Source organism: Grammomys surdaster, unplaced genomic scaffold (assembly GCF_004785775.1).
Source record: "Grammomys surdaster isolate TR1022 unplaced genomic scaffold, NIH_TR_1.0 189, whole genome shotgun sequence".
Lineage (NCBI taxonomy): Eukaryota > Metazoa > Chordata > Mammalia > Rodentia > Muridae > Grammomys > Grammomys surdaster.
Window position 1 is genome coordinate 9,861,999 of NW_021604634.1, and position 26,415 is coordinate 9,888,413.

The 26,415-nt window shown below is 38.6% G+C and overlaps 1 protein-coding gene across 1 annotated transcript; it reads left to right on the forward strand.

The window, feature by feature from the left end:
- The first annotated feature begins 16,984 nt into the window (after nucleotides 1-16,984).
- LOC114622504 (zinc finger protein 431-like) lies at nucleotides 16,985-24,468 on the forward strand. The gene is given in 5 exon segments (XM_028768922.1): nucleotides 16,985-18,747; nucleotides 21,407-21,533; nucleotides 21,724-21,784; nucleotides 22,865-24,138; nucleotides 24,141-24,468. Coding segments are annotated over 5 exon segments (1,710 nt in total). The 5' UTR covers nucleotides 16,985-18,654; the 3' UTR covers nucleotides 24,296-24,468.
- The last annotated feature ends 1,947 nt before the right edge of the window (nucleotides 24,469-26,415 follow it).

Sequence of the window (26,415 nt, forward strand, 5' to 3'; positions counted from 1 at the left end):
TTTTCTTTGAATTTAAACAATGACAATAAATTATAGTTTGATAAAAATGTAATAGGCTCTCTGCCTGGACCTTTGGGCTGGGGCAAACACAGACTTGGTCTGCTCCTGTGGAGATACTGAATCCTGAGCCATCCTAGAGGAGCAACTGCACTCAGAGAAGCCTGTAAGAACTCCATCTCACTCCCTAAGCCCCAGAGTTACATCTGGAAGCCAGGGACATTCAGGACACACTATCTATCCAAACCCCACCCCTCCAGAATTCCACTTCCCTTCCGCCCCTGCCTGGTCCTTTGGGCTGGGGCAGACACAGAGTTGGTCTGCTCCTGTGGAGATACTGAATCCTGAGCCATCCTAGAGGAGCCAAGGCACTCAGAGCAGCCAAGGAGCCACTGCACTCACAGCAGCAGACACCCAGCTGGTTTGCACTTGGGAGACATCGTATCCTGAGCCATCCTAGAGGAACCACTGCACCCAGAGCAGAAGGATTTCCAGATCCAAGAGATGGCCTGGGTCCCAGGAGTTCTTTCACCCAGGAGATTAGGATCATAAGACCACAGAGACATCTGGACTCTGAGGAGTTCTGCCACAAGCAAGATAACTGGAAATACAGACTCCAGTCTTACACAGTGAGGGCAAGTAACACTAGAGTTAACCAGATGGCAAAAGGCAAGTGCAAGAACATAAGCAACAGAAACCAAAGTTTCTTGGCATCATCAGTACGAAGTTCTCTCAATATAGCAAGCCCTGAACATCTCATCACATCTGAAAAGCAGGATTCAGAATTAAAATCACTTCTCATGACGATGATAGAGGATTATAAGAAGGACATAAGTAACTCCCTTAAAAAAATACAGGAGATGGAGTTCTTACCGGCTGCTCTGAGTGCAGTGGCTCCTCTAGGATGACTCGGGAGTCAGTTTCTCCACAGGAGCAGACCAACTCTGTGTCTGCCCCAGCCCAAAGGACCAGGCAGGGGAAGAATGGAAGTGGAATTCCAGAGGGGCGAGGTTTGGGTAGCTGCTGTGACCTGACTGTCCCCAAAGTCAGATGCTGATGTGGAAGTCAGGAAGTGCATGCTGATAAGAGCCTGATATGGATGTCTCCTCAGAGGCCTTCAAGAGTCTGACATATTCAGAGGCAGATGCTCACAACTAGTCATTGAACTGATCATGGGGTTCCCAATGGAGGAGTTAGAGTGAGGACTGAAGGAGCTGAAAGGGTTTGTGGCACTGTGAGGAGAGCAACAATACCAACAAACCACAGCTCCCAGGGTCTAAACCACCAGCCTGGGAGCACTTAGGGAGGGATCCAGGGCTTCAGCTGAATACTTAAGAGTGGAGGGCCCTGCTGGGCATAGGTGGAAGATGAGATCCTTGACCTCATGAAGCCTGGACGCCCCAGGGGGTGGGAATTTTGAGGGTGGGAAAGTGGGAGTGGGGGGGTAGGTAGGGGTTACATCCACAGAGAAGAAGAAGGGGTAAGGGGGTAGGGGGTTCCCGGGTGGGTGGGGGATGGGGTAAGGGGACAACATATGAAATGTAAATAAAATATCCAATAAAAAAATAAAAAAAAATACCAATACACAAAATAAAAAAAAATACAGGAGAGTACAAGTAATCAGGTAGAAGCCCTGAAAGAGGAATCACAGAAATCCCTTAAAGAACTGCAAGAAAAGACAAAGAAGGAATTAAACAAAAACATCCAGGATCTGAAAATGGAAATAGAGATAATAAAGAAAGCTCAAAGTGAGATAACCATGGAAATAGAAAATCTAAGAAAGAGATCAGGAGTCATAGACTCAAGCATCACCAACCGAATACAAGAGATAGAAGAGAGAATCTCAAGTGCAGAAGATACCATGGAAAATATTGACACAGTTGTAAATGAAAATGCAAAATGCAAAAAACTCCTAACCCAAAACATCCAGGAAATCCAGGACACAATGAGAAGACCAAACCTAGGGATAATAGGTATAGATGAGAATGAAGATTCCCAACTTAAAGGGCCAGTAAATATCTTCAACAAAATTATTGAGGAAAACTTCCCTAACCTAAAGAACAAGATGCCCATAAACATACAAGAAGCCTACAGAACACCAAGTAGACTAGACCAGAAAAGAAATACCTCCCGTCACATAATAATCAAAACATCAGATGCACAAAACAAAGAAAAAATACTAAAAGCAGTAAGGGTAAAAGGTCAAGAAACATATAAAGGCAGACCTATAAGAATTACACCAGACTTCTCACCAGAGACTATAAAAGCCAGGAGAGTCAGGACTGACATCATACAGACCCTAAGAGAACACAAATGCCAGCCCAGACTACAATACCCAGCAAAACTCTCAATCACTATCGATGGTGAAATCAAGATATTCCATGACAAAACCAAATTTGCACAATATCTTCCCAAAAACCAAGCACTTCAAAGGATAACTGATGGAAAATGCCAACACAAGGAGGGAAACTACAACCTAGAAAAAGCAAGGAAGTAATCTTCCAACAACCCCAAAAGAAGATAGCTATACAAACATAATTCTACCTCTAATGACAAAAAGAAAAAAACCAGGAAGCCACAATCATTTTTTCTTAATATCTCTTAACATCAATGGTCTCAATTCCCCAATAAAAAGATGCAGACTATCAGACTGGATACACAAAAAGGACCCAGAATTTTGCTGCATACAAGAAACGCACCTCAGTGACAAAGACAGACACTACCTCAGAATAAAAGGGTGGAAAACAATTTTCCAAGCCAATGGTCCCAAGAAACAAGCTGGAGTAGCCATTCTAATATCAAATAAAATCGACTTTCATCCAAAAGTAATCAAAAAAGATGAGGAAGGACATTTCATACTCATCAAAGGAAAAATCTATCAAGGTGAACTCTCAGTTCTGAACATCTATGCTCCAAATGCAAGGGCACCTACATACATAAAAGAAACTTTACTAAGGCTTAAAACTCACATTACACCTCACACAATAATAGTGGGGGATTTCAACACCCCACTCTCAGCAATGGACAGATCATGGAAACAGAAACTAAACCGAGACACTTTGATATTAACAGAAGTTATGAACCAAATGGACTTAACAGACATCTATAGAACGTTTCATCCTCAAACAAAAGAATATACCTTTTTCTCAGCACCTCATGATACCTTCTCCAAAATAGACCATATAATTGGTCATGAAACAGTCCTCTACAGATACAAAAAGATTGAAATAATCCCTTGCATCTTATCAGATCACCACAGACTAAGACGGGTCTTTAATAATGATAAAACCAATGGAAAACCCACATGCACATGGAAACTGAGCAACTCCCTACTCAATGATGACTTGGTCAAGGAAGAAATAAAGAAAAAAATTAAAGACTTTTTAGAATTCAATGAAAATGATGACACATCATACCAAAATCTATGGGATACAATGAAAGCAGTGCTAAGAGGAAAATTCATAGCTCTAAGTGCCTACAAAAAGAAATAGGAGGGATCATACACTAGCAGCCTGACAATGCACCTGAAAGACCTAGAACAAAAAGAAGCTAATGCACCCAAGAGGAGTAGACAGCAGGAAATAATCAAACTCAGGGCTGAAATCAACCAAATAGAAACAAAAAGAACTATCCAAAGAATCAATAAAACCAGGAGCTGGTTCTTTGAGAAAATCAACAAGATAGATAAACCCTTAGCTAGACTAATCAGAGGGCAGAGAGACAGTATCCAAATTAATAAAATCAGAACTGAAAAGGGTGACATAACAACAGAAACTGAGGAAATTCAAAAAATCATCAGATCCTACTACAAAGGCCTATACTCAACAAAACTGGAAAACCTGGATGAAATGGACAACTTCCTAGACAGATACCAGGTACCAAAGTTAAATCAGGAACAGATGAACCATCTAAACAGTCCCATAACCCCTAAGGAAATAGCAGCAGTCATTAAAAGTCTCCCCACCAAAAAAAGCCCAGGACCAGATGGTTTTAGTGCTGAATTCTATCAGACCTTTAAGGAAGACCTAATACCAATTCTCTTCAAACTATTCCACAAAATAGAAACAGAAGGAACACTACCCAATTCACTCTATGAAGCTACAATTACACTCATACCCAAACCCCACAAAGACCTGACAAAGAAAGAGAACTTCAGACCAATCTCCCTTATGAACATCGATGCAAAAATACTGAATAAAATACTAGCAAACCGAATCCAAGAACACATCAAAACAATCATCCATCATGATCAAGTAGGTTTTATCCCAGGAATGCAGGGATGGTTCAATATTCAGAAATCCATCAATGTAATCCATTATATAAACAAACTCAAAGAAAAAAGCCACATGATCATCTCACTAGATGCTGAGAAAACCACCCAACCTAAAAGGGGGGACTTCTGCCCCTAGACCAAGCAGAGAGGGGCCACCCAGAAACCCCTCTGTCATGCGATCTGAATTCTTACTTAGTCTGCAAGGCTAAGCACTGCAAGGGAATATCAATAAAAGATAAAAATATCTATCTGGGTTCCCTGAGGGACAAGCCTGACTGCATAGGGGTTGATGTCAAAAGTATCCCCTCTCCAGGAAAAAGACATGGGGATGGGTATGGCCCTCATGCCTCACTGGACAATGACAGGGGGACTGGAGCCATTACAAGGTCCCCTTCAAATACTGGAGGTCAGTCCTCTATACCCGCCTTCGCAAGTTTAGACTTGCCACAGCCCTTTTATACTTAGAGAAGGGAGGAGATGTCAGGGGCAGCCCTGCTTACACACTGAAGGCCTAAAATGAGCCATAGTCCTAAAATCAGCAATAGGCCTGTCGTACATGTATACTAACACCAAGTCTTGGGTCTCAGTGGAAAAACATTGAAACAGATGGCTATAATCTAATGTAAACAGGCAGCTTTTGTGGAAATTTAAAAGCCTGAGTAGTCATAGACTTTGTAAATAGGTAGCCTTGGCAGACAATACCAACTTAGATAAGGACAAGCGAGTCACAGGCAGAGTCATAGTGACTTGTCCCCTGAACCTTCACCCAGCCAATTCCCGGTTCTTAAGATATCTGTATTCCCCCTGAACACCCACACTCCAGTGTCATTCCCTTCCCCACATCCTGCCTTTCTGTGTTTATACCCCTGTGTGAATTAATTATGATTTGAGAAAAAATTTAAAAAAAAAGAAAAAGAAAAATAAATAAATAAATTTAAAAAAGAAAAAATGACAAATATGCATAAATGTTACCATACATTTACAGATAACGTTCTTAGTCTCACTAAGACAAGCTATTACTGTTAGACGTCTGACAATAATTGCTTGATAAATTATATAAAAAGTGAAATTTATGAAAATGATAGTTAATAAAACATGCATTAGAAAGGCAAAAAAAGAAATGTAAATAAAACATCCAATAAATAAAAGAAAAAAAAGAAAATCCTAAAAAAATAATGTAATAGGCTTAGACAAATGACTCATCTCTTTGTTTTCTTTTGATCAAATAATCCACCTTAGACAGTGACATTTTTATCTTTCCTTTGGAGAATGTGTTTAAACATTTAATATTTTTATTTGTCAGTTTGTATTTATTTAGTATATTAACAATGTAACAATACTTATATTTATATATATATTGTTAATATAATGTTTAATATTATGTATGTATTTCTATTATTTGAATATTTATTTAAACAGTTTTACTTAAAGAGAAATGAGAGTGCTCTTTTGGAATTAAATGAGCAGGAAGCTCTGTAATTCCACAATCCAAAGTAGTAAAACCTAACATAAAAAAATGACCTGGGTTTGTTTCCTAGATGATAGATATTTCACATTGCTGAGAGCAAAACTTCTGATTTCACAGATCTATACAGGGTCAAGAATGAACACTCTCTCTATCTTCCCAACTGACGCCTCCCACTCTTGTCTCCAATCATCCCCACTCCACTGAGAATCTATTCTATTTCCCCTTTCCATGGAGATTAATAGCCCTCCTTTTTACCTATCCTTTCTGAGTCTGTGGATTGTAGCTTGATTATCATTTACCTAATAATTAATACCCATTTAAAAGTGAATACATATCATATTTACGCTCTGGGTCTTGGTGACATCACTTGGGGTGATTTTTTTCTCGCTACATCTATTTTTCTGTAAATTTCACAATGTCATTTTCCTTAACAACTGAGTAATACTCCAGTGTATAAATATATGACATTTTCTTTATCCATTCTTCTGTTGAGAGATATCTAGGTGGTTTACAGTTTCTGACTATAATGAGTAAAGTTACTATGAACATAATTGAGCAGATGTCTTTGTGGTAGGATGGAGTATCTTTTGAGTATATGCCCAAGAGTGGTATAACTGGGTCTTGAGATCAACTAAGCTTTTTTGGGTTTTCTGAGGAGTCACAATATTGATTTTCATAGTAGATGTATTAGTTTGCCAGCACTAGAGGAATGTTTCCCTTTCTCCACATCTTTGCCCACATGAGCTATTACTTATGTTATTGACTTTAGCCATTCTTACATTCTTACATGAAATCTCTAGGTGGTTTTCATTTGTATTTCTGTGATGGCAAAGCACACTAAAAAGAAAGCAAACAAAAATTGAATTTCTTGGTCAATCTATATGTAATCTATTCCTGCAGTCCATATAACCTATAGGAAGCTCATAGTTTCCATTTCTGATCTACCTTAATGTTCACACATTGACTAACATTTTGAAGAAATCCAATCTGAAGTCTGTAAGAGGGATTTTCCCACTTTGACGTTACATGTCTATGTCATTCTTCCACTAATATATTTTAAATGCTTTTACTAATAACTTTCTTTGCTCTTTTATTGTAGGTAAATGATATGATACTAATATGATTTGAATAAAGGATGCCCCCAAGGTCATGTGTTTGAACACTGGATCCCAAGCTGGCAATGCTGTTATGCAGTTGTGCAACCTTTAGGAAATGGAGCCTTCTTTGAGGAATGAATTATTATCAAGTACTCAAGGTTTAAATCTGTTGTAAGTTTCTATTTGATCTCTAATTCCTGACCTCAGGCTAATTATCAAGCTAGATTTCTAACACTATTCCCAAATACTTCCTACTACAATTGAGTTATTTCCCTGGAACTATCAGCTAGATTATACTTTTCATTCCTTACTTCACATGTTATCGGTTACTGTTAGAAGACAGCAACTCAAACTACTCTCTCATGGTCTCTTATAAGACAGAAGTATATTTTTATATCATTTATGTAATCACCCAAATCAATGCTAGGTACCAGCTTGTACCCAACCATTTAGATATGTGGTTTCTATGCAACTGTAGTTACAGACTGTTGTGAGCTGTTGTGTAAGTGCTAGGAATGAAACTGGTTCTAACAGAGCTCTTAACTGAATGATCTCTAGCCCCACCAACCCACTTTCAACAAAATAAATAGAATACCATACACAAGATACTTGGGATTCTAGGGCCAGCTCTGAGGAAAGCTGCAGTCAGGTAGTGGGGTTAACCTAAAAGATATTATGTGTGCTGTAGTTGACAGAGTTTGAAGTGTAGGCATACCTAAGTCTTTTGGATTCCTGGTAATTTCATTATAATATCAAGTAGCTGAACAAAGATCTACAAGATTTGACATTTTTCCTGCTGGATTTTGGTCTTGCCTTGGTCTGTTCATTCTTTGCTATGCTCTGATTCTTTGTGGAATAGAATTGTTTTTTTCTGTGTTATTGTATGTTAAAACATAACAGTCTCATTTAAGGATATGGTAGAGTGTGGTAGGATAAAAAGTATTTTTCACTAAGAAGTGAAGAAAGATATGGTGGCTAAATGAGAATGGCTCCCGTAGAGTCGTATGTTTGAATACTTATTTTTCAGTGGGTAGAGCAGTTTGGTAAGGAGCACACACATGGCCATTTTGAAAGAAGTGTGGCACATGAGTGTACTTTGAGGCTTTAAAAGCTTCTGACCATGCCCATTGTGTTTGCTATCTCTTATCTGTGGTTCAAAGGTAAGCTATAAGCTCTTCCTGCTGCCATGTGTTTATACTGCCATCATTGACTCTTGCCCTTTGGAACTATAAGCTTAATTTGATACTTTAAATTATAATTTGTCTGGGCCATGATGTATTTTATGACAGCAATAAAAAGATAATTCTACAGAAGTGTTCTGTTGAAGATCAGAATACAGAAAATCTCTCCTTCCAACTATAGAATCCATGGAGGAAATATTTTCTAACTTTTGTTCTAGAGCAGCTAACATCAATCCCCTGTCATTGAGGTTAGAAGTGATCTCAAGATTGAGAGGATCCCAAGATTCCATATAGAAGCAACCTTGTCAAGAATATTTTTCTTTACTTCTAACCAAACCAATATCAAATAAATTCTCAGATCCCTCTTCTATAGAATAGAAGACTATCATGCTAGTAATGATGGTCCAAAGGCACAGGATTAAATAAATACTGTTATTTATTACAGATTCAATGTGTATTATACATTACAGTGTACTTAGTGAATATCGATATCCCAATATCAGCCTCTCCTCCCAGTATCCCCTCATGCAGATCCTTCCCCCATTCCTTACTTCTCATTTGAGAATAGGAAGCCCCCTCTGTGTATCATCCCGCCAATACCCCCCATTACCCTCCTACCCCCAACACATCAAGTTTCTGCAGGACTAGGAACATCCTCTCGACTGAGGCCAGACAAGATAGCCCAGTTAGAGGAATGAAATCCACAGGCAGGCAGGCAACAGATTAGGGACAACCCTTGCTTCATTTTTGGGGGGATGCTGCACATCTACTACATATGGTCAGGGGACCTAGGTTCAGCCCATGCTTACTCTTTGTTTGGTGGTTCAGTCTCCAGGCTCCCCTGCTTTTAATCAGGGCTGATTCACCTTTTTTTTTCCCCTACCTCAAACTTTTAGGACTTTTTGAAATGGTTTGTGCTATCTATGGAAGTGACTATGTAGACCAGCGTGACAAACTCACAGATTTGAATTTGCTTCCAAAATAATAAGATTAATGACATGTGTTATCATGCTTGTCGATGTTTATTTTTTGAAAATAATTGTATGGACACTGGTGACAAACATCTGATATGACTTTAAGAGATATTGTATTGTCCACGTTTCCTAATGTTTCTTTTAATCTGTATTATTTAGATTTGCTTTTTTATTTTCCGGTGTGTGTGTGTGTGTGTGTGTGTGATTGTGTTGAGTATGCAGCTGACCTCTATGTTATTGGTCAGAGATCACATTAAATTCTAGGTCTTTCAGCTATAAATCCCATTCTCATAGTCACATGTACTATGTAAAAGAGTTTCTATGAAGTCACATATTAAGCTATATTATGCACCTGGAACTAGACTGATTGGACTGATTGTTGCCTGGAAGTCTTTCCCAAATTCTACTGTGTTTTAAATATGTTGAGAATGAATTGCCTAGTATTAGAGTCCCTCAGTCTGGTCCCTCAAGTTAATCTACACAGGGCTTTCATACTCATATTTTAGTGTAAACATTTTAGTGCTTCCCTGTCCCTGCAGGGATCCCCTCAGTACAAGTCTGACCCCTAAGTGACCTAGAATACCTTGGACAGGAAACATTATCAGGAATAGAAAATTTGGAAGTGAAAAATATCTCAGAAGCGAAGAGCACTGAAATTTCTTCCAGAGCTCCCAGGTTTCATTTTCAGCACATAAGGCAGCTCAGTACTATCTGTAACTCAAGTTCCAGGAGTTCTGACACCATATTCTGGTCTCCCTGGCCAACAGGCATGAATGGGGTACAAAGACACACATACAGGTAATACACTCATACATATAAAAGAAAACCAAAATTCTTGTGTGTGTGCATGCGTGTGTGTGTGGGGGGGGGTAGACAGGGAGAACTTGTTCAAATAAAATGTATTGTTCAAGCAGGGAATAGTAATGCGTTTTTTAAATCAAGACACTTAGAACACAGAGGCAGGAAGATCACTGAGCAATTCTGGGGAATTTGAGTTACGTCTGCCTCTATAGCAAAAGGTAAGTGAGGTATGCCTCTACAGAAAGCAGAGACCACATGGTCATTAACACAATTTACTCTCAACCTTTTGGATAGAATGAAGGTATTTTTTTTTCTCCTTCATTGAGAGGAGGACCCTGTGTGCTTAACATCCATGGTTTCCCTAGTGATCTATGGATACAAAGACCTTTGTGTTCTCAACATTTTCTTGCTCATACAAGAGTGGAACACTCCTGTAAGTGGGAGAATTAGCCTTGGGCTAAGATGAAGTCCCTATTTGGCTATCCAATGCAATGTGGTCAGTCCTGAAACCATATACACACAACCAACAGAAATAGACTCAGCAAGTTGTATTCATATATTTGAGCATATTTACTTGATTTTCAGCTAAGACCTTGTAGTATAAGGTGAATAAACCTTCCAGAGACATTTCTGTCCATCGTTTTTATAATTTACATATGTTTCTATTGACGTTAAATTAAGAATGTCCTTTACATTGTGACCATGTTTAGAATTTAACTTAGCATGCTTAGGAATAGGCAAACCTGTATGTTATCCAGATTCCATAAATAAAATCTTTTTTATTTGAATTTTAAGTATTTTATTATGTTGAAGATATTTTGCATTATGTTAAACACAGTTATAAACCTGCAATTTCATTTTATTACAGTGTAAATTCCCCTTACTGGCTTTCCCACGTTATACCTTATTCAATGCACCTGTTGAATCATTCTCTTATTTTTCTTACTTAAAAAATCAAAACAAAGCAAAACAAAAAACAACAACAAAAAATCAAACTTCTTGCCACTATCTTACTTTGTATTATACAGATCTTAACCTGAATATACTGCAATATCTAACCCAATCATAGTGGACTAAAAAGGCTTGCTATCACTGTGGCAAGCCTTTAAATTTGAGGTTCCCCATGTCCTTTCTTATAGTTGTTTCTGATTCATCATCATCTTTCCTGCTATGATAGCATGTTTGCTCGTCCTTCTCAGTGAAATGTCCTTTCCTTCCTTCTTGTGGTGATCTTTTGGACTCACTTCAACAGTGGCCCATTGAAGAGAATGTCCTTATATGCTTCTGGATAGCAGTAGACTCTTCCCTACCCACCATTTTGTTCTGTGTTATATGGGTCATTTTTCTTATTGCTGCCACAAAACATCTGACAGCAACAACATCTGGGAGAAGAGTGTCTTTGGTTCCCAATGAGTGCCCTTAGTTGTGGAGAGAAGGCTTGGTGGAAAGAGCATACGGCCAGGAGCATTGCATCTGTGGTCCAGAGGCAGAGAGATGAGTACAAATGGTTAGTGAGTGTTCTCCTTTTCTTTTTTTTTAATTTATTTTTATTTAGTTTTTAAATCAAATAGTAATTTTTACTTAATGCTTCCTTTGTTGAAGAAAAGTATTGCTATGGAAAGGACTCCCATGCATTCCTTGCCTGCCACAGGAAAAATATCTCAGTTCTTTTGCCTTGGTTTTTGTGATGGCTATTCTTGACTATATCCAAACTAAAATCTAACAAGTTGGGTGGGTACTGTGGGAAACATTTCTTAATTATAGCTTTTGAAATGGCCTTCTTCAATCTGGCTCTTTTTAAGTGATAAGATCTAGGCCACAGATTATATATATTGAAGACAGTAACTCTTGTTTTCTGCTTGCCCTACCTCTGGCTAACAGGTTCATTTTTTATTGCTATCAGAATCTACTTCAGAATTCTGGTATATACTGAAGAGCAGCTGAGACATACAAAATGGAGTGAACCACTATTAGCTAGCCATTATTGGTCTAGCTGGACCACCATTGGTGAAATATTCTAATAAAGCCATATCCTAATAGGTCGATTCATCTAGAGAGCCTTTACTAATACAGCTCTGAGAATGTGTGTTCACCTTCCCACTGAGGAAGATGTGCTGGCTAACAATAGTGCTCCACAGGGTTTGTCATCTGTTTCCTGTTTTTCTCCCAAGGTTCTCATACCTATCAGTGAAAACTAGCAGCAGTTTACCTAAGCCCAGCATGAAGGACTCAATCCAAGCCAAATTAGAGTATTTGCCAGTTTACTGGGGGCAGCTCTCTACTGGGTTCACTGATCCCTATAAACCAGAGAGTTCAGTAGTCCCAAGGAGGTCAGAAAATTTGCTATGGGGAGAGAGAATTGGGGGGTGGCAGGGGAAAGAGAGAAAAGAATGAGCAAAGTAAGCAGGGAGAGAAAAATGCAGGGTGGGGGAAGGGAGGGACAGAGAAAGTGGAGGGGGAAGGAGAGGAAAAGAGAGAGGGAGATAGAGACACAAAGACAGAGAAACAGAGAGACAAAGAGCACAAAATGTCTAAATTATATAGGAAGAGCTTTTGGGGGAGGGAAAGCCCAGCCCCTGGGCTGGAAAGTTCAGGATACAAGGCAGGGTATGCCAGACAAACCCTCTAACAGGTGGGGACTGAGGAGTGCTGGGAGAATCTGCAGGTCCTGCCAGCTTTGGTGTGTGCAATGTGCACATCAGCTGCTTGTCCCAAGTCTGAATCCCAACAGCCACGAAACAAAACTCTTTTTTCCCCAAATCTCTCTTTAATTGTTAATATCCTGGGCACTCTTCCACTTGTGGGACAGATTGATAACTCTACTGTAAGTTGAGTGATGGGCTATGCAAGCTATTTACCCTGATTGCAGGAGGAAGAAGGGAAAGTGCCTATTGAGTGTTGTGAGGAGAGGACCTGAAGTCAGGACCTGGTGAGCACTGGGTCACTGCCCACAAAGGGGAGGAGCAGGCGGCGGCTGAGCTGTGGTAGCTGGGGTGATGGGTCCTCCCTGGAGCTGGGTGAGGAGACGGATGGGTAGGCTATTAGAGAACAAGCACAAATGCTACTGAAACCCAAATCCTTGCGGATCTGGGAAAGGTCTGGCCCTGAACTGGCAGCCTGGTCTGAGAATCTCTACACTGTGCGGTTTCTACACACTCTAACTCTAAGGTAAGTGCTCATGTCACTCAAGACTCACTGACCAATCAGAGCCTGCAGGAGGACCTGCCAGTCAGAAGATGAGGCAGTTTCTTCCGGGTTCTGTGCTGCAGGTTCCGCTTAGTCGCTGAGTCGACTTGAGAGCTCTTGTGTGAAGTGCTTTCTGTCCTGATGCTGTGAAGCGCGCTCAAGCAAGCTCCGAAGTTGCGATATGGTGAGCACAGGGTCACTGCCAACGACCGGGAGGAGCAGGCTTCCTGGGGCTGGGCGGGAACCGGCGGCCAGATGCGGCTACCTATGAGGTCCCTTGTCCTAACCACTCGCTGGATCCAGGGATAGCCTGTGAATAACTTCAAGCGTCTGTGTAGAAACATCTTTGGCATGATGCCAAACTCGGAGAGCCCTAGTTTCTACAAGTTCTGTTTTTAGCACTTAGCATTAAGGTGCACGATCCATTTGGAGTTAATTTTGTGGAGGTTGTAAAAGGTATCTCATATGTTGGGGTAGCAATCTAACATCAAGCTGTGATGTAGAAGAGTAGAATTAATGATATAAAGGATTTACTAATGGTTAGGATATAATACAGTAAGTCAATCAAGTATAATTTAGCTGGAGGAGGAGTGCCTGTAAAACACCCCACAGATAAGTAGTATGCTAACCAGGCCTGTTAGAGATTAGAATGTTAGGGTATGTTTGTTCACAAAGATTGTCCAGAAATATGGCTGTAAACCATAACAAAGGAAACAACTCTGATTTACAGCCAGCCACTAGGCCCATCCCCATATTAAAGAGCAGGCCTCTAACAAGCTGCTTGCTAGGGCATTACAGGATCACAATCAACATTAAGTCCTGGTGTGCCATAAAGGTTCCGTTTTCTTTTTGAGAAAAGCATAGTTCTGCCACATGGGCAAGATGATACCAGGTGACAACCATTTGAAAAGGTAAACAAAACACTGTTGTGTTGAGTGCTGGCCTGAACAAGCAAGTCTTTCCTAGAGGTCCCCACGTATAGAGATTGGCATAGCTTCTTCTGCAACCCCATTGAGGTTTGGTCTGTTGCTATGTGTTGTAAAGCTAAATTCTGTATAGGAAGATCTAAGCCTATAAGTGAATTCTCACCATTACAAGCTTTTGATGTACAAATCTTGTTTTTAATGTAAAACTATTGGTTAAATAAAATAGTTAATATTTTACTAACTATATATTATATTATTGATTTATATATAAATGTATACTATTGGTTAAAAAAAAAAAACTGGCCACAACCAGTTAGTGGGGAGATTACCAGAAGGTGGGTTTTGAGTTACCTGGTTGGGTGGAGAGCAAGAGGATGAGGAGAGAGAAGAAAATGCCAGGAGAGCAGAGGTACCATGGGCACTTAGCCAGGAGAAACAGCAAGGTTTTGGGACACATCACTGGGGAGATAGCCAGGCCAGCGATTAGAAAAGCAGATTATGTATTACTCCCGAGTAATTGTCAAAGCCAAATAAGATAACCATAGTCTGAGTCTCATTTATTTGTAAGCTAGTCGGGAAAAGCATGAATTGGTTCTACCACAAACCCAGGAATGTGCTTTCAGAGCCAGTAGCAGGGCCTAGGCCTTGGGAGCTTTTCCTAAGGTCCTGAGGTGTAGAGATAAAACACAGCTCCTTCTCTAAAACCAGGAATATGCTTGGGAGAGCTGGTAATTGTCTGGGGCCAGGGCCTTTGGGAGGAGTTGCCTCAGATTCTGAGAACACAAGTTTCTACCATATAGGACTATGGTTATCAGTTCCAAGGCCCATTATAGGCTTGGTGAGTGATATTTTTGAGATTTTTATGCTAACTTCATTGTTTCTTCATATGTTTCTGCTGACTTCATAGAAGTCTCCTGTTTCCTTCCATTTCCCTCATGTAAGTAGTATACAAGATGGTATTCTTCATAAGAAGCTTACTTAGCATAAGAAAAATAGCTTGTGCAAGACCTCCCCACTCCAGCTTTTATACTTTCTATCTTATCCTTTTCCTATGTTTTTCATTGTCTGGGACCTTCCCCTTAGGACACTGTCACTAGCCTGCTGTTTTAGTGCACTGGTGTACTTAAGAAATAATCTTGGGGATATCTTTGCTGTGTAAATTTCCCACTTGTCTCAGTGGCTAAACTTGCAGTCTCCAGTCCATATTTAAATTGTTCAAAACAACCTGGAACCTGAACCTAAAATAGACTGAAGGGTGACAGCATATGTGGAATGCAAAATTCATCCTAGGCTGGCTTCTTTTCACATTAACCAGTGTAGATGGTCTTTGCTGTTTTGCGATTTCTTCTTTTTCTTACCCTTTATCTTTCCATGTTCCTCCCCCTCCCCTGGTTTCATCCCCTATCGTTAGATAGGAAAGAAGCAAGAATAGTGGAGAAAGATCCTTGAATCTAATTTTTTTCCTAGTACTGGAGCTGTCGTTATGAGTTGAGCAGTCTCTGAGGGAGGAGCAAGGATTAAAGAAAGGAAAGGCAGAAAGAAGATGCAAAGCCAAGAGTTAGATTTAGGAAGACTGCTGGTTAATACTGCAGCAACAACAACCAGCAGCCTTGAGTTAATTTTTCATAGCCTTTTTATATTTCACAGTACCATGGGAAGCAAAGACAAAAACTAACAGAAACAGTTTCCTGAAATATACACAGAACATCTGTTCTTATCCAGAGGCACCTCCCTGTTCCTTCCTCCAAGTTTGTGGAATACAGCTTGATTATTATTTAAGTAATAGGTAAATATCCACTTATAAGTGAATGCATACCGTATCTGTCATTCTGGGTGTGGGTTACCTCAATTTTTTTTTTTTAGGTGCGTTCTCTTGCCTGAAAGTTCATGATGTCATTTTTTTTTAAACAGCTGAGTGATAGATACTCCACTGTGTAAATGTATCACATTTTTTGTTTGTTTGTTTGTTTGTTTGTTTTTGTTTGCTCATTCTTAAGTTGAGGTACCTCTAGGTTGTTTTCAGTTTCTGGCTAGTATGAATAAATATACTATGAACATAGTTGAGCAAATGTCCTTATGGTAGGATGGAACAGATTTTGGATAGATGCCTAAGAGTGGTATAGTTCAGTTTTGAGGTAGATGGATTCTCAGTGTTCTGAGGAACCATGATTTTGAGGAAATACTGATTTCTATAGTGACAGTATTAGTATGCACTCACAAGCAATTTAGGGTTGCTCCCCTTTCTCCACATCCTTGCCAGCATGAGCAGTAACTTGTATTATTGATCTTAGCCATTCTGACAGGTGCAAGATAGATTCTCATAGTAGTTTTGATTTACATTTCCTTAATGGCTAAGATGGTGATGATTTCTTTAAGCATTTCTTAGCTATTTCAGATTCTTCTGCTGAGACTGTTTATATCTATACCCCATTTTTTAATTGAATTTTTTGCTTTGGAAAGTCTAGTTTCTTGAGATCTTTATATATTTGGTATATTAGGCCTCTATGAGATGTGGATTTGGAAAAATAAATCTTTTTCCATTCTTTAGGCTGCCTCTTTGTCCAAATGACTGGATTTTTGCCACTTTTAATCCACTTTCTATTATTGGCAAAGAAGAGAAACAGAGTGCACAGGATGAGTGTTGGCCTGTAATTTCTTTGATTTTTTTTTTATTATAGTCTTGTAGTTCATGTTTAAAGACTTACACATCTGTCTTTCTGTCTCCTTTTATTTGTGGTGCCATCTATGTTGTGTTATTTTATTCATTATAATCTAATTATATTCTTTCTTTGGAACATGATAAGCCTTCACCTATTTTTGTCTTTTCATAATTTATTATGTTAATGAGTTTCTTGAGTTTTTGATAGTTTGGGAAACAGTTTTAGTTTCCTCTTCTTGATCCTGAAGGCTTGCCTCTCCTCATTTCTTGGCTACTCTGAGTTGTCCAGTTGTTACAATCATCAATTTTTGGGTTTTTGCTACTTAAATGATTGATATGGTTAACACATTTATTAGTTTTTTAAATTTTTCTGATATATTATTGTCTCTGTGTCCTAATTAGCTTCAGTCATGAACATTTTAGAGCCTACTGTCATCTGAGGGAGCCTCACTTGAGGGCATGCCCACATCAAAATGGCTGGATGCTGTATTAGTGAGAGATTATGTTCAGTGATGATTGATGTGAGAAGGTTCTTCCACAGAGGGTAGCAGTATCCCTAAGCAACTGTGCTTGGGCTGGTAAAGAAAGCTGGCTGAGTATGATACAGTGACTAGGCAAGAGGACAAGCTAAGAAACAATATTTTGGCCATGGGATTTGCCTTATTTTCTTGAAGCTTGAGTTTCTATCCTAAGCTCCCAAAAATGATGGTTTGTGATCTGACAGGACCAAACAAGTGAACCGGTCATTACCTGAGATGCTTTTGGTTAGAGGATTGAATCAAAGCAGCAGAGTAGCAAGTTAAAACAACAACAACAAAAAAATAATATTGTTGCTAAACAGAACCTGGAAATGTTCTCTTTTGGAGGAATGTGGGAAATATCAGGACTTGAGATGGCCAACAGCATAGAAAGTTATACTCAGAGCTTAATCAGCTGTTCTTGTAGCACCCGAAGATCAGAGCATTGCTAGTAATGAAGACAGAAGTTGAGGTCATAGGATATCAGTGGAAAATAGACTCCATGAAAAGTTTAGCTAGAGGTAATTTGTGTTGTTTATTTACCCAAAATCTTTCTTATTCTGCCCATGCCCCGAGAAATTGAGTAAGGCAGAATTTAAAAAATAATTGGCTGTATTCTTAGATGGAATATTGAATCTGTTAGATGATTATTGCTAGTAACTCATTCAAGACAACGGTGGAAAAAAGCAATACATGGGGCAGAAATAAATGCAAAGTCTGTGGCTTATAGAGAAAACAGCACGGGGGAAGTTTCAGATAGCTGTCAAATGCTGAAACAGAATCATGACTTTTCAAAGAGATTATTTACTACCACTAAAGAGAAGGTCCTAGCCCCTTCCTTCTTCCTCAGCACTACCTGCGAGGTACCTGTTATCTGTTTTGTAGCATCATGGCTGCTCTTCACCCTCAGGTGAAGCATAAGATTATCAGAGGACCAAGAACTTCATCAGGCACCAGTCACACCGATATGTCAAAATTAGACAAACTCAGAGGTATTGACAACAGTGTGAAGAAGATTCAAGGGGCAGGCCCTTATGCCCAACACTGGATATGGGAGCAAGAAGAAAACCAGTCACATGCTGTTGAGCAGCTTCCAGAAATTTTTGGTCTACGATCTCAAGGAGCTGGAGTGCTGTTGGTGTTCAACAAATCTTACTAAGCTGAGATCACTCACAATGTTTGTTTTAAGAACTGAAAAGCCATTGTAGAAAGAGCAGCACAGCTGGTAATAAGAGTGACCAATCCCAACACCAGGCAAAGAAAATGAATCAATGACTTGTATGCACGGTTTTTGTGTTAAAATAAAACCACAAAAACTGAAAGAAAAGAAGACAGAGAGAGAGAAGGGGTGGGGGAAGGAATTAGTCAGGATTGAAAGCCTAAGAAGGGGCTCTAAGGGAAACACTCCCTCCTCCTAAGCCTTCAATGAATGGAAGGAGTAGGCAAAGTGATTCCTAGACTCAGGAAGGAACTTCATATAAAACTTGCTACAGCTGTGGTCCAAGCTTAGCAAGGTCCATCCCAATTTAGAGTCCAAACTTGATAGGGTCACCCAAGTTCCGGAAATAGGGAAGATGCAAAGTTTAAGGTCATGGATTCTTCCTCTGTGGTTTCATTTCAGCACTGTTACAGCCATCCGAGTTTGGCAGAGTCAGAGCCCCAGTGAGGTAGGATACTGTGAGAGTGCATTGCATGAACTTGTGAGAATGAAGCCTGAGTTGCATTCTGAGACCACAAGATGTTGAGATACCTAAGCTATGAGACACCTGCCATGGAGAGCTGCATATAGGGAGTGGAAGTAACTATACTGAGAGGTGTATGAGAGGTTACAGGGATAGTGCCATCATCTAAACCTTTTGAAACTGAGGCCCTGTGTGTCTGAGGCAGAGCTACAGGATTTGTTTTTTTTTTTTCCTGCTGGGTTTCTTGCTTTGATCCAATATTCCCTCCCTATATACACATTATATATTCCCTATCTATTAGAATGGGAAGGAGTATTCTGTGCCATTGTGTATTGGAATGATATAACTTGCTTTCTGATTTTATAAGATGTGTCAATCAAGAGATTGTCTTAAGTGTTAGAACAGACTTTGGATATATGAAGAGCATGCAGGCTGCTGCAGACTCTTAGGATCATTGAAGTTAAAGTAAATGCATTTTCATCATGGTTGAACCTATAGTGACCAGGGTCAGAATCTTGTTGATTGAATCAGAAAGCTGCCAGATAGAGTGATGTTTTTGAACACTTGTCTCTCCTTTTTAGCTTTCTATGAGAGAGCTTGTAATGTTAGGGTCCAAGAATCTTTGAAGAAAGACCCCCAGACTCGAATAGTATGCAAAAGCTAAGTACATTTTATTCTGCAGAATTCTAGCATGTAGGGGGTCTACCATTCACTTAGGATGTATCAGACATGTGAGCTTTGCAAGTTCAGTTTAACGCCAGTTAGGAGAGTTCCAGGGAGGAGTAAGTGACCTTTGTCCTGATTGGTTGGCTCAATTTCCAGGGGTATGAGTGTCTTTGGGATTGGTCAAGGATCTAGGGAATTTGAGGGAATTTCCAGAACCAATGCTGATTAACTCTTCTTGGCTCAGGCTTGGGTCAGGTCTGATGACAGGAGCAGCTCCTGATTGGCTGAGTGAGGGGTGGTTTTTCTGGAATTCACTTGTTTTGGACTTCTTCCATTCTGGGAAACAGAAACGTAGGAATAGTCTCCCAAACTGCCAGTTTGCAGCCTGTCATGGAGTCAGCCTGGATCTGGCCAACTCAGTCCTCTCAGTAGAAACTTTTGTAAGAGGAACCTTTCTAGATTCTTTGTTGGAGATGAGATTTGAGTGTCTATACACTCATTTCCTGTTTGTGTGTGTGTGTGTGTGTGTGTGTGTGTGTGTGTGTGTATGGTGTGTCTATCTACTGTGGTTGGACCTGATCAGTCAGCTTCCTTCTCATGTTGTTTTGCCTTCACCATTATAGACTATCCCTAAAACGCATAAGATGCAGTTGAAGAATTTGTTATTCAGTGCTATGCTATTTTGCGAGCCTGGTGTTTTTATATTTTTAATTTTGTTGTTTTTGTTTTTAAAGACAAAGTTTCTCTTTGTAGCTCTAGCCATCCTGAAAGTAGGTGTGTAGAGCATGCAGATCCACCTGACACTGGCTCCAGAGAGCTGGAATTAAATGTGGGCCAGCATGCCTGGCTTTTTCTTTGTTTGTTTTTATATCATTGGCTGATGGGCCTGGAATGTAGGTTTTGATACATGTCAAGCATATGCTGTTGTGTTTATCTTCATCCACATTGTGAATTTTGAAATTTGGCAGAGAGGATATTCTATTTCTCAGGATGACATGAATTCATGATATTAATACTGCATGAGCTTTCTGAGACACTGAGTTGCAGGTGCATAACATTCATTTGTCCAGTTGTGTTTGTTTTGACTTTTTTAAATGAATATGAGTATTTTGCTTGTGTGCATGAATATGCACATCATGTATGACTGGTCCCCATAGTTGTCAGAAGATGGCTTCAGAATTCCTGAACTTGGAGTAATGGATAGTTGTGAAGCAACTGGCAATTGAGCCTAATTATTTGCAAGACCAGTAAGAGCTCTTCATTACTGAGCCATCTCTCCTGTCCTAGTTAGGTTCAAAATTTACATTGCCAATATTTTCATCTGTTCATTTGTAACTGTTTAAAGATGCATCCTATTTTAGTAAGCTCGTTACTGTTACAGTTTAAACTGGGGCACTTTGGGATTCTGGAAGATGAATACAGAACTGGAGTGAATGTGTAAATATTTGTAGGAACTTCAGTAAAAACCTCAAAGTTCTTTCTGTCTTTCTTGTTTGTTTGATTTTACAGGGGAGAGAGGGTCTTAACATGTACCTCTGGCTGTCCTGAATAGACCAGCCTGGCAACCAACTCAATGAGATACACCTGCCTCTGCCTTCGGAATGCTAGGATTAAAGCCATGAACCAGTACACTGAGCTTGCCCATCATTTTTTCTAGTTAATAATTGTTCACATAATTTCTCTGATGTGTGCTCAGTACTGCTTGTTTCTCTCTCCCACTCACTCTCTCCCTCTCTCTGTTAATTAACATTTCTCTTGCAAGTTTATATCCTATTCAAAGGGCAAAGACATGATAAAGGTGAACCTTATTATTATTCAGTTTCCTTCTAAGATGACTTGGTAATTACATTAGAACTTCTGGGTCAAGAAATAAGTGGAGGAGGCACCAGAATCTTACAAATATATTATCAATGATGCATTCATTTACAGTGATGTTGGAATAATGGTTTCTGTTGTACAAATAAATGGGATATTTTAGGATGTAGTGACCTATGATGATGTGCATGTGAACTTGACTCAAGAAGAATGGGATTTGCTGGATCCTTCACAGAAGAGTCTTTACAAAGATGTGATGTTGGAGACCTACAAGAACCTCACTGCTATAGGTAAGATAGTGTATTTTCTTTCACTTTTTAAAATACGCGAACAACTGTTTCTTTGTTACTGATGCTTTTCTGTAAGTTCAATTGAGAATGAGGAAGAATGAGGTGAATAAATCAGGTTCACTAAAGATAGTAACTTAAATTTTGCCTAATTTCCAATAATATATCATCTATTTTCTGGTACTGTTTTTAGGATACAATTGGGGATACCATAATATTGAAGAACATTGTCACAGTTCTAGAAGACGTGGAAGGTAATTTTCATGTGCAAGTTAGTTTGAATGTGCCTCAGAAGAAATGTTAACATGTCCCAGAAGTTTTAAAGAAAGACAACAACAGTGTAAAAAAAAGTACTTGTTTAAGTGTATTGATGATGATTAAATTCTCACAAATCATGTACCGCAATGTCAGGTGTTTGATTTGTGTTTGCAAGGGATTCCTCTGTGAAGGAAGACAAGGAAAAAAATGCCTTAACAGATATTACCATTTGAATCATAGCCACATTACAGCTACTCTGTAGAACTGCCAATCTATATTTAGTTTCATACCACTCACATATTTCAATAGATAGATAGATAGATAGATAGACAGAATAAGTGATAAGTATATGTTTCTAATAATCAAATATTACATAGTATAATATTGCTAAGTTTAAGTGTGAGGGGCAGTTTATAAGAATCAAGAATGTTGTTGGGGAGAAACCTTCATCCCTATACCACATGTCTATGATGAACAAAAAGTCAAACTTTGAGAATGCAATGTGGAAATCTTTCATTTGTTATTTTTCTTTTAAAAGATATACCATGTGTCACAATGGATACAAGCCATGTGAATGTAGGGATATTGAAAGAAGCAGTGTACCTCTCTCTCCCAGAATAATTAAAATATATGTAGTAGTCCCTATTCGAGTAGACTTTCTCAGTGTGATACAAGTTTATAATAAGTTGGTTTTCCAACTTCATTGGGAATATATCCATAAACTCACACTGCAAAAAATCCCTATTAATACTAGAAATGTGGAAATTCTTTTCTATTTGTCCTGGTTCACATTGCCAATGTAGTATGCAAATGTAGTGTATTTCACAATATAAGAAAATTTATGAATGTACTCAGTGTGGTAAAGCTCTGAGATCTTCCATTTTTCTTCAAATATGTGAAAAATCTCATAGAGAAAACAGATGCTACAAATGTGAGCACTGTAATAACACTCTTACCATTTCAGGTATCTCCAAAGATGCAAAACAAACCATAATGAAAGGGAAACCATGAATGCAAACAAAGCGAAAAATCTTAAGATGTGATTCCTTTTTCACATATGCCAATTATCTTTGCAGGCATGAAAGAAGTTGTATTGGAGAGAAACCCTCTGAAGGTACTCAATATGATGAAGCCTTTGTATATCACCATAATCTCCAAATACATAAAAGACATACTAGAGAGAAACCCTACAAATGCAATCGATGTGATAAAGCCTATTCACAACATAGTCATCTCCAAAGACATAAAAGAACACACACTGGAGAGAAACCTTATGAATGTAAGCAGTGTGGTAAAGCCTTTGCATACCATTCTGAACTTCAGAATCATGAAAGAATTCATACTGGAGAGAAACCCTACAAATGTAATCAGTGTGGGAAAGCCTTTGCACATCATTGTAATCTTCGAGTGCATAAAATAATACATACTGGAGAGAAGCCCTACAAGTGCAATCAATGTGATAAAGCCTATTCACAACACTGTAATCTCCAAATACATAGAAGTACACATACTGGAGAGAAATCGTATAAATGTAATCAGTGTGGTAAAGCCTTTGTATATTATGGTCATCTTCAAAGACATAAGACAACACATACTGGAGAGAAACCCTACAAATGTAATCTATGTGGTAAAGCCTTTGCATCTCATCGTTATCTCCAAGTACATAAAAGAACACATACTGGAGAGAAACCCCATGAATGTAATCAGTGTGGTAAAGCCTTTGTTTATCATGATCATCTTCAAATCCATAAAAGAACACATACTGGAGAGAAACCCTATGAATGTAAACAGTGTGGTAAAACCTTTGCAGCTCATCGTTATCTCCAAGTACATAAAAGAACACATACTGGAGAGAAACCCTATGAATGTAATCAATGTGGTAAAGCCTTTGCATCTCATAGTTATCTCCAAGTACATAAAAGAATACATACTGGAGAGAAACCTTATGAATGTAATCAATGTGGTAAAGCTTTTGCATATCCTGGTTATCTCCAAGTACATAAAAGAACACATACTGGAGAAAAACCCTATGAATGCAGTCAATGTGGTAAAGCCTTTGCAGGTCAGAATGTTCTTAAAAGACATGAAAGAATTCACACTGGAGAGAAACCTTACAAATGTAATGAATGTGGTAAAGCCTTTGTGTGTAGCACTAGTCTCCAAATACATAAAGCAACACATACTGGAGTGAAGCCTTATGAATGTAAGCAATGTAGTAAATCCTTTGCCTCTCATGGCCAACTTCAAAGTCATGAAATAATTCATACTGGAGAGAAACCCTACAAATGTAATGGATGTGATAAAGCCTATTCACGACACAGTCATCTCCAAAGACATAAAAGAACACATACTATGAATGTAACCAATGTGATAGAGCCTTTACAGGTCACAGTGATCTTCAAAGGTTTGGTGGTTTGAATATGCTTGGCCCATGGCAAGTGACACTATTAGGAGCTGTGGCCTTTATTGAGGAAGTGTGGCAGTGGGCTTTGAGATCCTGTGCTTAAGCTCCACCCAGGGCAGAAGAGTCTTCTGGCTGCCTTCTGATCATGATGTAGAAGTCTCAGCTTCTCCAGCACCATGTCTGTTTGGACACTGCTATTCTTTCTACCTTGGTGATAATAGACTGAACCTCTGAATCTGTACAGGACCTCCAAATAAATGTTGTCCTTTATAAGAATTGTCTTGGTCATGGTATCTTTTTCACAGCAATAAAACCCAAACTAAGACAAAAGGCATAAAAGATATCACACTGGAGAGAAATACTGTGAATGTGTTGAATATGGTGAAGCCTTTGTACATTTCTATAATTCTTATTACAATAGAAGTATTTATAGTTCCATTCACTGAAACCTTGTGAATGGAAGCAATGTTCAGCCTTTGCCTTTCACAGTTATCTCTCAATGTAGAAAATAACACATACTAGAGAAAAGCCTTATGAATGCAGAGTGTGACAAAGTCTGTTTTAAAATCTCCATAGATCCATAACAATTCAAACACCTAGTCAAAGTAAATGCCAGGAGTTATTGTAATCAAGCTGTTTGGGTTAAAAGGTTAGGTGTTAGGATTAGGCATTGGGGTTAAAGGTTAAGGAGTTAGGATTGAGGGTTAGGGGTATGGTTTAGGATTAGAGGGTTAGGGTTGTGGGGTAAGGGTATAGGGGTTAGGATTTAGGAGGGTTAAGGTTAGGGGTTAGCATTAGCAGGATTAGGGCTAGGGGTGTTGTGGTTAGGGGGCAGTTAGGGTTAAGGGTTATGGTTAGGGTTATGGGGAAAAGAAAAAACGAAATCCCAGCAGTGATTCCTTTTAGGGTTTGGTTTAGGGCTAATTTTACCGTTAGGGTAATAAAGACAAAATAGAGAAAGAGAGAGAGAGAAAGCAGGCATTTTAGAGTATAAATGGGAGGTTGGGGAAAGGGAGGGATGAAAATGATATAAATATAGTGTTCACACATTCTCAAAACAAATAGAAAAAAATCAAAGTGAATAATCTCAAAGTAAATCAGAGGTCAAGGAGAGCTATTACCACACACATTAATGAAATTCAGAAAAATTGTTAGGTCTTACCTTATATATTCTCATATATAAAACTTATATATTCCAATGAATTGGAAAACTCTAAAATAGAATACATAGATTTCTAGATGTATTTGACCTACCAAAAGTAAATCATGAAGATATATATATATATATAGATATATATATATATATATATATAAATTGAACAGCTTGCTAGAAAGCAATAAAACTGAAGCAGAAGTCAAATATTTGCCAATAACAAAAATTACCAGACGTTCAATGAAATGCTAATCCAAATACTTCTCAAACTATTTTATTAAATACTAAGTAAGGGTACATTACCAAACTCTATATAAAGCTGGTATTAGTCTTATACTAAACCAGATAATAAAAAATTACTGATCAATCTCATATATATATGTATATGTATATATATGCAAACTTTCTTTTAAAATATTTGCAAACTCAATAATATATCAAAATATCATCACGATCAAGCTGGTTTATTCCAGAGTTGTAGTGCTGGTTCTGTATGTCAATAAATTTTATAAATTTCATAAATGATCTCTGGTTTTTGATGGAATAGAAATTATATGACATCTTGATAGACAAGGAAGACTTTTGACAAAACCAACATCAATCATGTCAAACATCCCTAAGAAAGTCAGAATATAAGAAACATATCTCACCATAATAATATATATGGCAAGCCTATAGATGACGTATTAAATGCAGAAACCATGGGTTCCCTCTTTCCTGACTCTCATTCAAGATGGTACTGAAAAAAATCTTAGAACAATATAAAGCAAATAAAAGGAGTATGATATGGAAAGGAAGAAGTCAAAGTACCTCTATTTGCAGTTAATATAATTCTATACATTAAAGACTAATGATTCCACCAGAAAACCAAAAGAATCAATAATTTCAACAAAATGGCAGAACACAAAAATGATATATAAAAGTCAGTAGCCTTTTTGTAAACCAATGAAAAATATACTGAGAAAGAAATCTGGAAACAGTCCCATTCATAACATGTTAAAAATCTAAGCAAAAAAAAAAAAAATCTCTTGAATTAAACCTGATCAAGGAAGTGAAAGACCTCTATAATG